Source organism: Balaenoptera physalus, assembly GCF_965194825.1.
Source record: "Balaenoptera physalus genome assembly, chromosome: 16".
NCBI lineage: Eukaryota > Metazoa > Chordata > Mammalia > Artiodactyla > Balaenopteridae > Balaenoptera > Balaenoptera physalus.
The window spans coordinates 62790483-62807379 of record NC_138898.1 but is presented as its reverse complement, the minus strand read 5'-3'; the positions used below and the strand labels follow the sequence as shown (position 1 = coordinate 62807379).

Genomic DNA, 16897 nt, shown 5'->3' with positions numbered 1-16897 from the left:
ATATTTATGGACTTTGTAATATGTGAATGCTGAAACAATAATAATGGGGATGCTAATTAATCATTATATAATCATAAAAAATGTAACTCAATCGACTTTACTTATTCCAAAAACCAATGAACCAGTCCAAAAAAAGCAAACTCTAATTTTGGTTCAAAAGATTTTTTCGTTCTGTAACTTTACAGCTATATTAGTAACTCTTTTTTGAGTATCTATCTGTAAACTACTATAGCATTTGAGGAAATAACTTGGAAATTTACACATTTTTTATTCATAGTATCTTTAGACTAGACCACCTGAGATGGCTGAGGAGGATTCTTCACAGAACCAGTAAAAGCCTCAGATAAATGCTTAATATCCCTTAACTATTTGATTTATAATGTTAACAGCCCAAATCATGGTGGCAATTAAGTAGCTATATAAGTGCAGACAAAGCTTTCTGAAATTAAGATGCAAATTAAACTCTCTAATATATAGTAAAAATGAAAAGGAAATGGGGAATTTTGAAGGAGAAATTATGAGCCAAAAAAGATAGCTATTTTAAGGGAAAGGAAATTTATTGGAAATCTAAGGTTAAAGAGTTTTACATTAAGTGTAATGAGAAACTCTAAAGAGTAACAGAAGTATTATTTTTAAAAGTTTAAAAAAATCAAAGATACTAAAGATTAGCCAAACTTTAAATCTTAAGTAGACTTTAACTCGATAAAACAAAAGACAAACAAAAAATAAACCATCACTATCAGCAACAAGACCAGAGTAAACAAGTACAAATAACGGATATGAAAGGTAAGTAGTTTTATAATTTACAAAGCCATTAAACACAGTAAAGAAACAAAAGGCCATAAATTGATAAACACAAGGTTAATAAGAAACCTCAATTTTATTAAGCAATCACTGATTTACTCAGGTAATATTAATCACAGATATAAATTAAACATTTTTGAGAGTAGAATTAAAACTTTTATGTTATTAAAAGATAATACTCAATTTTCTATTTTAAACAAATACTGATTTGAGGCTTTCTGATTTGATAGGTCATATTTTAAGATACCTGTTGGATCTGATGTAATTGGAGTTGTCAAATTAGGACCTTCCACAGAAATCAACATGACATCATCATTACTGAAATAAATAAATAAATAAATTAATTAATTAAATAAATGTGATTATGCTGAGACGTGCAATCAATGGTTTTAATTCTTCTAATTTAACATTTCATAACTGATATGTTTTAATCTAACAATGGGGAGGATGTGGAATGAAAGTGATAAAACCAAGTACCCAAGAAACCCTGTGTATAGCCAATTATTTATATGACCAAAAGTTCATGATATACAATAAACACAGACCCTTAAAACTTAGTAGAGGGCTTCCCTGGTGGCGCAGTGGCTAAGAATCCACCTGCCAATGCAGGGGACACAGGTTCGAGCCCTGGTCCGGGAAGATTCCACATGCTGCGGAGCAACTAGGCCCATGTGCCACAACTACTGAAGCCTGCACACCTAGAGCCCGTGCTTCACAACAAGAGAAGCCACTGCAATGAGAAGCCCGTGCACTGCAACGAAGAGTAGCCCCCACTCGCCGCAACTAGAGAAAGCCTGCGCACAGCAATGAAAGACCCAATGCAGCCAAAAATAAATAAAATAAATTTATTAAAAAAAAACTTAGGGCTTCCCTGGTGGCGCAGTGGTTGAGAGTCTGCCTGCCAATGCAGGGGGCACGGGTTCGAGCCCTGGTCTGGGGGGATCCCACGTGCCGCGGAGCGGCTGGGCCCGTGAGCCACAAGTACTGAGCCTGCGCGTCTGGAGCCTGTGCTCCGCGACTAGAGAGGCCGCGATAGTGAGAGGCCCGCGCACCGCGATGAAGAGTGGCCCCCGCTTGCCACAACTAGAGAAAGCCCTCGCACAGAAACGAAGACCCAACACAGCCAAAATTAAATAAATAAAAATAAATTAATTAAAAAAAAAAACTTAATAGAAATCCATTTACAATAAATCCAAATGTATGAACTATAAGTATTCAACATATATAAATGTACAAAATATACAAAAATCACTCTAGCACATATACTTGCCTTCTTGAAAATGAAACAACGTATAAAAGAAAGTGATTAAAACTTTGTTACTGATGTAGAACTATAAAAAATAAAGATATTAAAAAATTAATTCTGCCACTACTCTACATTATATCACTATAGTAGCAATATTTACTATGCATTTACTAAACTGAGGCAATGATGATAAATGATGCTGATTATGGTTACAGAATATTCTGAGTCATGAGACCGTCTTTTGCTCCCATTTGACCCCGACTCCACTTTTTTGAATTTGACATTTAAAATCAGAATTTTTGTTAAGAAAACATTGACACAAATTTCAGTAAGCCCATTTAATTTGCTACATGAATTTTCTATACACAGGGTTGTACCATTTTCTTATAGATGTTTTTAATTTTTAGCCTTTGTATTTGGTCTATGATCCATTTCAAGTTATTTTTGTGTATGGTGTAAGAGTTGAGGTTCACTTTTCCCCTCTGGTTATTCCAGCAACAGTTGTTGAAACAACTCTCTCTTCCCCATTAAATTACCTTGGCATCTTTGCTGAAAACCAATGGACTCTATATATACTCTCTAATTTGTCCATTGATTTATATTTCTATCCTTATGCCAACACCATTCTCTTAATTACTATAGCTTTTATAGTAAGTCTTGAACTCAGGTAGTGTATGTCTTCCAACGTTGTTCTTTTATAACACTGTTTTCACCTTCTAGGTCTTTTGCATTTCATACAAGTTTATGATCAGTTTGTTACTTTCTACAGAAAGGATGCCATGATTTTGTTTAAGGGTGCATTAAATATACAAAACAATTTGGGTGAAGTGACATTAACAATGAATTTTCTGATTTGTAAACATGGCATATCTCACCATATATTTATATCTCCATTAATTTTTCTCAGCAATATTTTGTACTTCTAAAAATTATTAAATAAGTGGGTTTTTTTTTTACAGCAGCTTTAGGTTTACAGCAAAATTGACTACAGCGTTTTCCCATATACCCCCTATCCCTCCCACACACAACCTCCCACAAAATCCTTTACCAGTGGGTACTCTTGTTACAACTGATGAAACTACGTTAACAACATCATTACCCCCAAAGTTCATAGTTTACAGTAACATTCACTCTTAGTGTTAGGACATTCTGTGGATTTTGACAAACATGTAATGACATGTATCCACCATTACAGTATAATATAAAATAGTTTCACTGCCTTAAAAATCCCCAGTGCTCTGCCTATTCATCCCTCCCCACCAACCTCTGGCAACATTTGATCTTTTTACTATTTCCACAGTTTTGCCTTTTCTAGAATGTCATATAGTTGAAATCATACAGTATACAGCCTTCTCAGATTGGCTTCTTTCCCTTAATAATATGCATTTAAGTTTCCTCCATGTCTTTTCATAGCTTGATAGCTCATTTCTTTTTTTAGCACTAAACAGTATTCCATTGCCTGAATGTACTGGGTTGGCCAAAACGTTTGTTCGTTTTTTTCTGTAAGATGGATCTAGTAGTGCTTAGCTGTCTTTAACTTCATTCAAAACAATTTTGTTAGACTGTATTGTGTCAGCTGCCATATCAGCATGAATTTTAAAAAACTTATCAAAATTGGTAAATTTATGTGAAGCCATTTTGATATTGAGGATGGAAGAAAAAAGCAACATTTTCGACACATTATGCTTTATTATTTGCAACTGAAATGCAAAAAAAGATTTGTGCAGTGTATGGAGAAGGTGCTATGACTGATCGAACACGTCAAAAGTGGTTTGCAAAGTTTCGTGCTGGAGATTTTCTTGCTGCACGATGCTCCACGGTCGGGTAGACCAGTTGAAGTTGATAGAGATCAAATCAAGACATTAATTGAGAATAATTAACATTATGCCAGGCAAGAGATAGCCGACACACTCAAAATATATCAAGCGTTGAAAATCATCTGCACTAGCTTGGTTATGTTAATCGCTTTGATGTTTGGGTTCCACATAAGTTAAGCAAAAAAAAAACTTCTTGACCGCATTTCCACATGCAATTCTCTACTGAAACATAATGAAAACATTCCATTTTAAAAACAAACTGTGACGGGCGATGAAAAGTGGATACTGTACAACAATGCGGATGGGGCAAATGAAATGAACCACGACCAACCACACCAAAGGCCAGTCTTCAACCAAAGAATGTGACGTTGTGTATATGGTAGGATTGGAAGGGAGTCCTCTATTGTGAGCTCCTTCCGGAAAACCAAACAATTAATTCCAACAAGTACTGCTCCCAATTAGACCAAATGAAAGCAGCACTCGATGAAAAGCATCCGGAATTAGTCAACAGAAAATGCATAATCTTCCATCAGGGTAACGCAAGTCCACATGTTTCTTTGATGACCAGGCAAAAACTGTTACAGCCTGGCTGGGAAGTTCTGATTCATCTGCTGTATTCACCAGACATTGCACCTTTGGATTTCCATTTATTTCAGTCTTTACAAAATTCTCTTAATGGAAAAAATTTCAATTCCCTGGAAGACTGTAAAAGGCACCTGGAACAGTTCTTTGCTCAAAAAGGTAACAAGTTTTGGGAAGATGGAATTATGAAGTTGCCTGAAAAATGTCAGAAGGTAGTGGGACAAAACGGTGAATACGTTGTTCAACAAAGTTCTTGGTGAATATGAAAAATGTTTCTTTTATTTTTACTTAAAAACTGATGGAAACTTTGGCCAACCCTCTACCACATTTGTTTACCCATTCACTTACTGAAGGACATCCTGGTTGCTTCCAAGTTTTGGCAATTATGAATAAAACTACATTTTATATGATTCCATTTTCTCTTCTTTCTTAGCAAACTATACTTCTGTATTTAGTGGTTGCCCCAGAGTTTGCAATATACATTGATAACTAATCCAAGTCAATTGTCAGATAATACTATACTGCTTCACAAGTAGTACAAGTACCTTATAATAACAAAATATTCCTAATTCCTTTTTCCTGTTCCTTTTCAATCATTGCTACCATTCATTTCACTTATATATAAGTGCGTGAATACAGCAGGCACACACACACACACACACACAAGCATACATAATCAAATACATTGTTGCTATTAATTTGAACAAACTCTTGTCAGTTAAATCAATTAATAATAAGAAAGATAAAACATTCTATTTTATCTTCACTCATTCCTTCTCTGATGATCTTCCTTTTCTTTATGTAGATCTGATTTTCTGACATACTATTTTCCTTCTCCGTGAAGAATTTTTAACATTTCCTGCAAGGCAGATCTACTGGCAACTAATATCCTAAATTTTTGTTTGCCTGAGAAAGTCTTTATTTTTCCTTCACCTTTGAAAGATAATTTCACAGTGTAAAGAATTTTAGGTTGGTAAGTTTTGTTCTCTCAACACTTCAAATATTTCACTCTACTTTCTTCTTGTTTGCATAGTTTCTAAGGAGAAGCTGAATGTAAGTCTTACCTTTGCTCCTCTACAGGTATGGTGTTTTTCCTTGGCTTCTTTCAAGATTTTAGCTTTGATTTTCTGAAGTTTAAATATGATATGTCTAGGTGTACTCTTTTGGGTATTTATCCTGCTTGGTGTTCTCTGAGCTTCCTGGATCTGTGGCTTGGTGTCTAACATTAATTTGGGAGAAATTCTTAGTCACTGTTACTTCAAATATTGCTTTTGTTCCTTTCTTTTTTCTTTCTGGAATTCCCATTATGCATATATAACTCCCTTTGTAGTTGGCCTAAGTTTTTGGATATTCTGGGTTGTTTTTGTTTTGTCTTTTATTTTCTCTTTGCTTTTCCATTTTGGAAGTTTCTATTGTCATATTCTTAAGGTTGGTGATTCTTTCCTCAGCCATGTCTATTCTACTAATGAGCCCATCAAAGGCTTTCTCCATTCTGTTAGTAGTTTTGATCTCAAGCATTTCTTTTTCTTAGAATTTCCATCTCTCTTCTTACATTACCTAACAGTTCTTGCATTCTGTCTACTTTTTCCATTAAAGCATATTAATCATAGTTTAAAAAAATTCCTGGTCTAGTAACTTGAACATTCCTGCCATATCTGACTCTGGTTCTGATGCTTGCTCAGTCTCTTCAAATTGTGTTTTCTGGTTTTTAATATATCTTGTAACATTTTGTTGAAAGGTAGACATGATGTACTGGGTAAAAGGAACTATGGTAAACAGGCCTTGAGTAATGCAGTGGTAAAATGTGGCAGAAGGGGAAGCATTCTACTAGTCCTATGATTAGGTCTCAGTCTTTTAATGAGCCTGTGCCCCTAGAGCATGAAACTCACTAATGCCTCTCAGTCCCCATACCCCTCTTAGGTGGGACAGGATGGCTAGAGGGGGCTAGAGTTGGGTATTTCTCTTCCTCCAAGTGGGAGGCTGGAGGGCATAGGTATTAGATATTTCCTTTCTCCCAGGTAGGTTAATCTCTGGTAATACTTTCTCTGGAGGACAGGCCTGTTAAGAACACAGTGCTCTGGTGTATTTCAAAAGCTTCTTTTTACCTTGCGCCCTCCTGGAAGCATGAGAGGATTTTTCTTCAATATTCACTGTGAAGATCAGTAGAGCTCTAGAGGTAAAACTCACAAAATTGTGCCCTGCCCTTACCTGGACCGCCCCCCACCCCTTGGAGTTTTTGTCTCTGAGATTTATTTACTCTGAGCCTCCAGCAATTACAATTTAGGTTTCCCTACCCCAGCAGTGGTTGCCACGGAGGTTTTTGCTCCACTTCCAGGACGTTTTGATTCTGTTTCCGCCTGTTTCTCTCTCCAATTTGGGTGGCAGTAGTTTGCTCTATGACCTTACTTCTCTGGTGGACCAAAGAAGAGCGGTTTTTTTCAGTCTGTTCAGCTTTTACTTGTTAGTATGGAGTGATGACACCTTACAGGCTGGACCAGAAAACTTAAGTCTACTTTGTAGTTTTGAAGTTAGGTCTTATATGTATTTTGGTAATTTACCCCTATGAATATCATACTCTTTGATATTATTGTAAATGGTATTAATTTAAAATTCCAACTGTTTGTTGCCTGTACACAGAAATACTATAGACAACCAGTATTATATATATAACATATATATACACACCACATAGTACAAAGGAATAGTGTGATATATACACACATATATTCCCCATATAGAAACAATAAAATATTTTATATTTATCCACATATTTATAATTTCCAGCACCCTTCATAACTTTACCTTTGCATAGATCCAAATTTCCATCTGATATTATTTTCCTTCTACCTGAAGAAACTCCTTTAGCATTCCCTGTAGTGCAAGTTTGCTGCTGATGTATTCTTTCACTTTTTTTGAGTATGAAAAAGTCCGTTTTCTTGTAAACGTCTGAAAGATATTTTCACTGAGTGTAGAACTGCAGAAACTGTAGACAGTTCTTCTTTTAATAATTTAGAGATGTCTCTCCATTTCAGTACTTTAGAGATGTCTCCTTTTTGACATTTCTAAAGTTTGAATAGTTTACAGTGAGAATTCTCATTTTTTGTTCCTTTCTATGTAATGTGTCTTTTCTCTCTGGCTGTTTTTAAGATTTTCTTGTCACCATTGATTTTTAGCAATCTGGTTATGATGTGCTTTTCCTTTATGCTTCTTCTGCTTAGCTTTGTTAACCTTTCTTTCTTCCTTTCTATTTATGGGTTTAGAATTGGACAGATTTTAGATATCATATTTTCCTGCCCCCTGCCTAGTGATGACTTCAATGATATATACATATATTAGACTGCTTGATACTGTTCTACAAGTCTCTGATGCTCCATTCATTTTTTTGTTAGTCTTTTTTCTCCCCATGCTTTTGTTTGAACAGTTTCTGCTATGTCACTGATATTTAAAAAGCCAGTAATTATTCTGTTATTAATCCTAACCAATGACTTTTCACTTTATTGTCTTTCTTATCTCTAGAAGTACAATTTGGGTCTTTTTTTTTACATCTTCCATTTCTATCATGTTGACCTTCTCCTCTATGTTGTTGGATATGAAGAATATACTGATAATTGCTATTTTATGTTGTCTGCTAAGTCCAACAACCATATTAATTCTAGGTCTGTTTCTATCATTTTGGTTTTCTCCTTGTTATGGGTTACTTTTCATATTTTGCATGCTTGGTAATTTTTTTTTAGATGTCAGACATTGTAAAATTCACACTGTTGGATGATGTTTCATTTCATCAGAGTGTTGGACTTTGTTCTGGCATACAGTTAAATTACCCATGATTAGTTTTGACTCCTTTGAGTCCTTTTAGCTTTCTGGGGTAGGTCCACTGGAGTCTTTTAGTCCAGAATTAATTTAGCCTCACTACAGCTATACCCATCCAAGGACTCTACCTGTTGGTGCATGCTAAGTCTCTTCATTATAGCCAGTGAGAATGCAAAATGTTCCCAGCCCTGTGCAACCTCCCAAAAAATGTATGGCCTTCTTCTTTTCAGTGGTTCTTGCCCCAGCCTCTTGTAGTTTCATGCTTTGCACATATAGATCTGTATTCAGCCAATGATTCAAGGGGTTCCCTTTGCAGATCTCCAGAGCTCTACCTTTATGCAATTACCTCTCTTCATTGCTCTGCCTCACAAATTCTAGATAATTCATATTCTCCAATATCTGATCTAAATGCACCAAGACCACCAGGCTGTTTGGGCTCCTCCCACCCCTGCTTTTCAACTTGGGAAATGCCTCCAGGCAGAACTGGCACAATGGTAGGGTGCATTTCTTTTGTTTCTTTTCTCACAGGGATCATAACTGTGTGCTCTCTGTTGAACAATGTCTAAACACAATTTCTTTTCTTTAGTCTAGTTTTCTGGTTGTTTACAGCAAAAGAACAATTCCTGCGCAGTTAATACTTCATGAGCAGAAGGATACATTTCCCACACACTGATTTCCATTTTGTGAAATCAACTGTTTTTCATGTGCACTTTTAAACAGATTTGATTCAATAATTTTTTCCATATCAAATTTATCAATAAAAGATTCTGACAAAAGCTATTATTTCTAAGTTCAATTAACAAAAAAAAGTTCAGATCTAAATTTTATCAATAATATTTTACTCTTCTACTCATTTTTGGCCTTTAACACAACTTACAAAGTTTATTTTGTATATACTTTCTTCTACTAGTATTCAATAATAGTCATATAGTGGATGAAACACTAATAGCTGTATTTATTTTGTTGCTTAACTACAAGACAACTATAAGCAATTCTTTTCATTATACTATAGTCAAAATCTCTTATCAATCTCAAAATTCTTCATTTAATATTTCTAATGTTTTTAATATCTTTATTTGCTGCTACAGTATATCAAATATAATGTTATTAAGAAGTCTAAGACATTAAGCAGAAAGACTTTACAAATCAGAGTGAAATTTTTCGCAATCTCATTGGAACTTTGGGCTGAGGAGGTAAGGTAAAGATTTAGAAGCCACCAAGGCGGAGAGGCCCTGGTGAACACTCCAAGCTTTCAGCTGGAATCCATTAAGGGCTACATCTTAAAAGCCAGAGTGAAGTAGATATAGAAGGAGACTTACCAAAATAACAACAGGCCTGAATTTATATCATTACCTGAGCAGATTAGGTGACCAGGCCCTACTCTACCTGCCAGAGAACAGAATAAATCTTGTCTATAGAAAGATATTATTCAGAGCCTCACCAATTCTTCAGAAACTATCAAGCACACTAACAAACAGAATCAAATGACTAGGAACAGAGAAAAACAATAAAAACATATGTACAGATGATTGAGGTACTGGAGTTATAAAACAAGGACATTAAAAAAAAAAAACTATGATGAATAGTTTTAAGAATACTGAGGAAATATGGAGAAAATAGTCAAAACCAGATGGAACATTCATCAGAAAAGCAAAATCTATGAAAAAAAGATTACACTGAAATTAAGAAGAGTCAATACATATAAAGGCACTATTATGAAAGTGGAAAGACTCTGAATGGGAAAAGATACTTGTGGTCAATATATCTGATAAAAAACTTAAGACAGGCAACTCAAAAGAAAAACATGCAAAAGTCTTAGAGAAACTTTATGAAAGAAGATATCCAAATGACTAACAAATATAAAAAAGGACTTAATTTCATTGTTAGAAGGAAACAAATTAAAACAAATACAGGCATACCTCAGAGATATTGCAGGTTTGATTCCAGACCACAACAATATTAAGCGAATATGTCAATAAAGTGAATCACTTGAATTTTTTGATTTCCCAGTGCATATAAAAGTTATGTTTACTATACTATACTGTGCTGTATACTGTAGTCTATTAAGTGTGCAATAGCATTATGTCTAAAAAAACAATACATACCCTAATTTTAAAATATTTCATTGCTAAAAAATGCTAACCATCATCTGAGTCTTCAGTAAGTTGTAATCTTTTTGTTGACGGATGGTCTTGTGTTGATGCTGATGGCTGCTGACTGATCAGGGTGGTGGCTGCTGAAGGCTGGGGTGGCTCTGGTAATTTCTTAAAATAAGACAATGAAATTTGCTGCATGAATTAACTCATCCTTTCACAAGTGATTGGTTTTCTGCAGCATGCAATGCTGTTTGATAGCATTTTACCCACAGTAAAACTTCTTTCAGAGTTGGAGTCAATCTTCTTAAACCCAACCACTGCTTTATCAACTAAGTTTATGTAATGTTCTAAATCCTCTGTTGTCACTTCAAGTCTTCACAGGATCTTCATCAAGAATAGATTCCATCTCAAGAAACCACTTTCTTTGCTCATCCGTTAAAGTTTATCATGAGATTACAGCAATTCAGTCACCTTCAGGCTCCACTTCTAATTCTAGTTCTCTTGCTATTTCTACCACATCTGCAGTTACTTCCTCCACTGAAGTCTTGAACCTCTCAAAGTCATCCATGAAGGTTAGAGTAAACCTCTTCCAAACTTCTGTTAATGTTTATCTTTTGACCTCTTGCCACAAATCATGAATGTTCTTAATGTATCTAGAATGGTGAATCCTTTCCAGAAGGTTTTCAAATTACTTTGCTCAGATCCATTGAAGCAATCACTATCTATGGCAGCAACAGCTTTACAAAGTATTTAAAATAATAAGCTTGAAAGTTGAAATTACTCCTTGATCCATGGGCTGCAGAAAGGATGCTGTGTTAGCAGGCATGAAAACAACAATAATCTCATTGTATATCTCCATCAGAGCTCTTGGGTGGCCAGGTGCATTGTCAATGAGCAGTAAATTTTTTTTTTAATAAATTTATTTATTTTTGGCTGCACTGGGTCTTTGTTGCTGTGTGTGGGCTTTCTCTAGTTGTGGCAAGTGGGGGCTACTCTTCGTTGTGGTGTGCGGTCTTCTCATTTCGGTGGCTTCTTCTGTTGCGGAGCATGGGCTCTGGGCTCTAGGCACGTGGGCTTCAGTAGTTGCGGGACACGAGCTTAGTTGCTCCGCGGCATGTGGGATCTTCCCAGACCAGAGATCGAACCCATGTCCCCTGCACTGGCAGGCGGATTCTTAACCACTGCGCCACCAGGGAAGTCCCCTTTGAGCAGTAAATTTTGAGAGGAATCTTTTTTCTGAGCAGTAGGTCTCAAACATTCAATTGAGTAAAATATTCAGTAATTCAAGCCTGGATATGCTGTCAGCCAGGCATTGTTGTTCTACTTATATAGCACAGGCAAAGTAGATTTAGCATAATTCTTAAGGGCCCTAAGATTTTTGGAATGGTAAATGAGTACTGGCTTCAACCTAAAAGTCACCAGCTGCATTAGCCCTCAAAAAGAGAGTCAGCGTGTTCTTTGAAGTTTTGAAGCCAGGCATTGACTTCTATGTAGCTATGAAAGTCCTAGATGGTATCTTCTTGCTATGTAAGGTTGTTTCTTCCACACTAAAAATCTTTTGTTTAATGTAACCACTTTCATTAATTATCTTTGGTAGATCTTCTGAATAGCTTGCTGCAGCTTCTACATCAGCATTTGCTGCGTTACATTGCACTTTTATGTTATGGAGATGGCTTTTTACCTTAAACCTCATGAACCAACCTCTGCAAACTTTTTTTTCAGCAGCTTCCTCCTCATCACTCTAAGCCCTCACAGAATTGAAGAGTTAGAGCCTTGCCCTGGATTAAGCTTTGGCTTAAGGGAATGCTGTGCCTGGTTTGACCTTAAACTTCCTCTATATCAATAATAAGGCTATTTCGCTTTCTTATCATTCACATGTTCTGAAGTAGCACTTTTAATTTCCTTCAAGAACTTTTCCTTTGCATTCACAACTTGGCTAACTATTTGGTGCAAGAGGCCTAGCTTTTGGCCTATCTCAGCTTTCAATATGCCCTCCTCACTAAGCTTAATTTCTAGCTTTTGACTTAAAGTGAAAGACATGTAGGTCTTCTTTCACTTAAACATTTAGAGACCATTGTAAGGTTATTAACTGGCCTAATTTCAATATTGTTATGTCTCAGGGAGTAGGGAGGCCTGAAGAAAGGGAGACACAGATGGGGTCAGTGGAGCAGTCAGAATGCACACATTTATTAAGTTTGCTGTCTTATATGGGTGTGGTTTGTGGCAACCCCCCCAAAAATATAATAGTGACATCAAAGATCACTGATCACAGATCACCATGACAAATCATAATGGAAAAGTTTGAAATATTGTGAGGAAAAAAAAATACTGTGAGAATTGCCAAACTGTGACACAAAGTGAGCAAATGCTATTGGAAAAATGGTGCCAACAGAACTGATGCAGGGTTGCCATAAACCTTCAATTTGTATAAAACCACAATATCTGTGAAGCAAAATAAAGCAAAGCACTAAGAAACAAGGCATGCCTGTATGTGATGCTATAAACACGCCAGTGTGGCTAAAGTGAAAAAGGCAGATAATACCAAGTGTTGGCAAGGATACAGAATAACAAAAACCTCATATACTCTCATTGGGAGTGTAACTTGGTACAACTTCTTTGGTAAAGTATTTAGTAGTATCTATTAAACCTGAAAATACACATACCCTATGACCTACCAATTCCACTTCCAGTCAAAGGTCCAACAGAAATGTATCTATGTACATTCACCAACAAACACATAAAGGAATGTTCATAGCAGCACTAATCATAATTTCCCCAATCTGCAAATAACTCAGATGTCCATCAACAGTTTTGAATGGAATAAGTTGTGGTATATTCATATGATGGACATTGTATAGCAATGAGAATGATCAAATTATTGTTGCTAAGCAACAGCATGGATGAATCTCTCAACACAAAAAGTTGGGCAAAAGAGGCAAGACACCACAGAGTTCATTGAGTATGATTCCATTTATATAAAGGTGAAAAGTAAACAAAAACAACTTATGGTGTTAGAGGTTAGGATGATGTTTACTGAAGTCAGTGTGGTAGGGGTGGGACTCGTGACTGGCATGAGGCAGAACAGATGCCATTGGTGTTGTTTTTTGATCTGTGTGACATTTACAAAATGTGTTTACTTTGTCAAAATTCACCAGACTATACATTTACTGTTTGTGCAGTTTTCAGTAGGTATTATAGGTCAATTGACTTTATTTTAAAAATTATGTGTCTGTGTATGTATGTATGTAAAGCTGCTAATGCTTATCCTGAGAAATTCATTTATACATCTACACACTAAAGATTGGAATTCCACGAGCATTTAATGATACGTAACTTTCATGAAACTGTTCCACTGACTGCTTCCAATGATGGCTCTTTTTTTAATGAACCATATCTGGGAGGAAAACTGAGGACACTGATGATTTTCATGGTCTTCTAGATGCACCTATATTTCTACTTGTATTGTACCTTGGAGAAAAACTTTTGTGTCTAAAATCAGTAATTAAAATTCTCCAGGTAACGTTATAATGTAGTACATAGTTCAATACATGGGATCTGGAGACAAAACTGTCTAGGTCTAAATCCTGGCTCTGCCATTTACTAGCTCAGTGTTTGGGGGGCAGGAAACTTGGTTTCCTGATCTGTTAAAGAGGGATATGTAATAAACATAAGATTAAATAAGTGTTAATAATGAGTAGGAAGGAGCACATGAAAAACAGTGGAAAATTTCTTATAATACTATGGCTGGTAAGTACTTTTTTCTCCTTTGTATCTCTGTAAACATTTCTTCACATGAAATTCAATGCAAGACTTATTTTTCAGACAATATTAATGTTTCATTCCATCAACACTAGTGAAGTGGTCTGTTCTTGGGTGCCTTAGACCTTGATGCTTACTTTTCCTCTTTGGAAAAGATTGCATATGAAAGCATTTTCTTTCTATTTAAGCAAGTTCCTTCTTCATCAAATATGTGTTCTGGTCCACAGGCCTTCTCTTCTATGAGCTTCTTCAGCTCAGCTGTTACTGCCTTTCCCATTTTCTTCACATTCTAAAAAGAAAATGCTTAAACTTCTAAATCGAACCATGACTATAGACATAGAAAGTTAGTAGTGGCACTAATTCCTTCAACACTTGGGGTATCAGAAGACACAATTATAAAGCCTCCTGGCTTTCTCTAGAGTTATAATAATGGAGAGAAAATGGATCCAATGAAAAGAGGAGACTGGAAAATTAAAAAAACTGAAACTAAGAACTAAATACATGAGTTTAACAGCCACTTTGTTACAGTTAAAGAGAGAATAAACTAGAAAATTGTAGAAAATATCCAGACAAAAGCATGGAGAACAAAATAGATGGAGTGTACACAGAAGAGTATAATTGGAATACCAGAAGGGGAGAAGAGAGAGAATGGTGCAGAAGCAATATCTAAAAAGATAATAGCCAAGAATTTTCCAAAGATAATGAAAGACATGAAGTCACAGATTCAAGAAAAACTATGAGCCCCAATTAGGATAAATTAATCCCCCCCACCACCAGCATCATAGAATATATTGATGAAAAACAAAAATATATAGACTATCTTGAAAGCAGCTAGAGAAATAGACACCATCCTCAAAGAAGGAACAAGAAGATGGATATCTAACTTTTCAACAGAAATTATAAAAGTCAGAAAACAATGTAATGACATCTTGAAAGTGCTAAAAATAACTGCCAACCTATAATTCAATACCCATGTTGAAATATCCTTTAAAAATAAAGACAAAATGAAGTTATTTCCAGACAAATAAAAACGAACAGTTTATCCTGAGCAGAATTTTAAAAAATAAATAATAAATGGAATTCTTCAGGCAGATGAAAAATTATCCCAGATGGAAATACAGGAAGAAATACAGAGCAACAGAAAGGGTAAATACACTTGACCCTTGCACAATGAGGGCATTAGAAAATCCAAGTATAACTTTTGACTCACCCCAAAACTAGTAATAGCCTACTGTTGACCAGAAGGCTTACTGGTAACATAAACAGTCGATTAACACATACTTTGTATGTTATATATATTATATACTGTGTTCTTACAATAAAGGTAGAAAAAAAATTAAGAAAATCATAAGGAAAATACAGTTACAGTAGTGTCCTGTATTTATTGATACTGTAAGTTTATGTTGTCTGTTTACAAGATGAATTGTCTGTCAGTACCTACATCAATATTGTCCTAATGATACAAATACCATGGATGTTATATGTATTACAAACATTAGACATCAAAAATGAAAAGAAAATGTGAAAAAGAAATTATTTGTTTATAGGTACTATATTTATTGAAAAAACTCCATGTATACGAGTAGACTCGAGTAGTTCAAACCCTTGTTGTTCAAGAGTCAACTGTATTTGGGTAACTCTAAATGAATGACTGTACAAAGTAATGATATTGTCTTATGAGATTTAAAATAATGTAAAACTTAAATGCGTGAAACAAACAATGGGAGGGCGCACTAAATGGAGTTAAAAGTGTTCTAAGGTCAAGCATTGCCTATAAAATGGTAAAAGTAGCAATTCATATTAGACTCTAATGTTAGAGTCAAGAATCCATATCATGATCTTTAGGGTAACTTCAAAAGGTACAATGAAAGATGTATAATTAATGAGGTAATGGGGAATGGGAAAAAGAAATCTAAAAGAAGGCTACAATAAGTAGAGAAAAAACAGACACAGATAAGGGAAAAGGACCATAAAATAATGCGACAAATAGAAAACAAGTATTAAGATTATAGTTATGAACCCACATATATCAGTAAGATTAATTAAACATAATCTAAAATTTCCAATTAATAATTATTTTCAAATAGGATTAAAAATACATGTTCAGCTTAATAAATAATTATAAAGCTAGCATCCATGTAGCCACTACTCAGATAAATACATTTTAAATTATCAGCACTTCAGAAACCCACGTGCCTCCATCCTGAATCATTAATCTCCTTCATAAATAGCATTTGTGGTACTAATCCCCTTGTTTTACTCTTTAGATTTACCATCTAGCTTTGAATGAATAAATAATGTACTTTTTGCTGGCTATTTTTGAACTTCATTTGAATGGAATCATACTATTTCTTGTGTCTGCCTTTCAATGTTTTTTGTGGGAGCAACATACTGTTACATGTGACTGTAGTTCCTTCACTTTCATTAATGTACAAAATTCTACCATATGGATTTACAGCAATTATTTTTCTTTTCAGCTGTAGATGGACTTTTTTCCTTCTGGTTTTTGGCTATTATGGAAAATGCTGCTAATAAACATTCCTCTAGATATGTCCTATTACACATGTGAACATGTCTCTAGCTAGGGTATATACGAAGGGATAGGACTGCTAGGTAAAAGGATATTCAGATCTTCAATATTTCTAGATAATGCTAAATTTTTTCTAAAGTACTATACCAATTTACTCACCCAACAAAATATTAAATAAAACCAATTCCCTTTATTTCAAAACCTCACCAATACCTGGTATTGTCAGATTTTAAAATGTGTTACTTTTCCTTAC

The 16897-nt window shown here is 35.1% G+C and overlaps 1 protein-coding gene across 6 annotated transcripts in view; it reads right to left on the bottom strand.

Moving 5' to 3' along the window:
- Window positions 1–16897, bottom strand: part of ATF7IP2 (activating transcription factor 7 interacting protein 2) — a 63336-nt gene that overhangs the window by 20731 nt on the left and 25708 nt on the right. For 5 of the 6 annotated variants that reach the window (XM_082432505.1, XM_082432504.1, XM_082432506.1 and 2 more), the window contains one exon: window positions 1052–1122. In XM_082432505.1, the coding sequence (XP_082288631.1) occupies window positions 1052–1122 (71 nt within the window). Of the gene's footprint in view, window positions 1–1051; window positions 1123–10364; window positions 16886–16897 lie in introns of those variants that run through there. The other variant, XM_082432507.1, reaches the window with a different exon arrangement.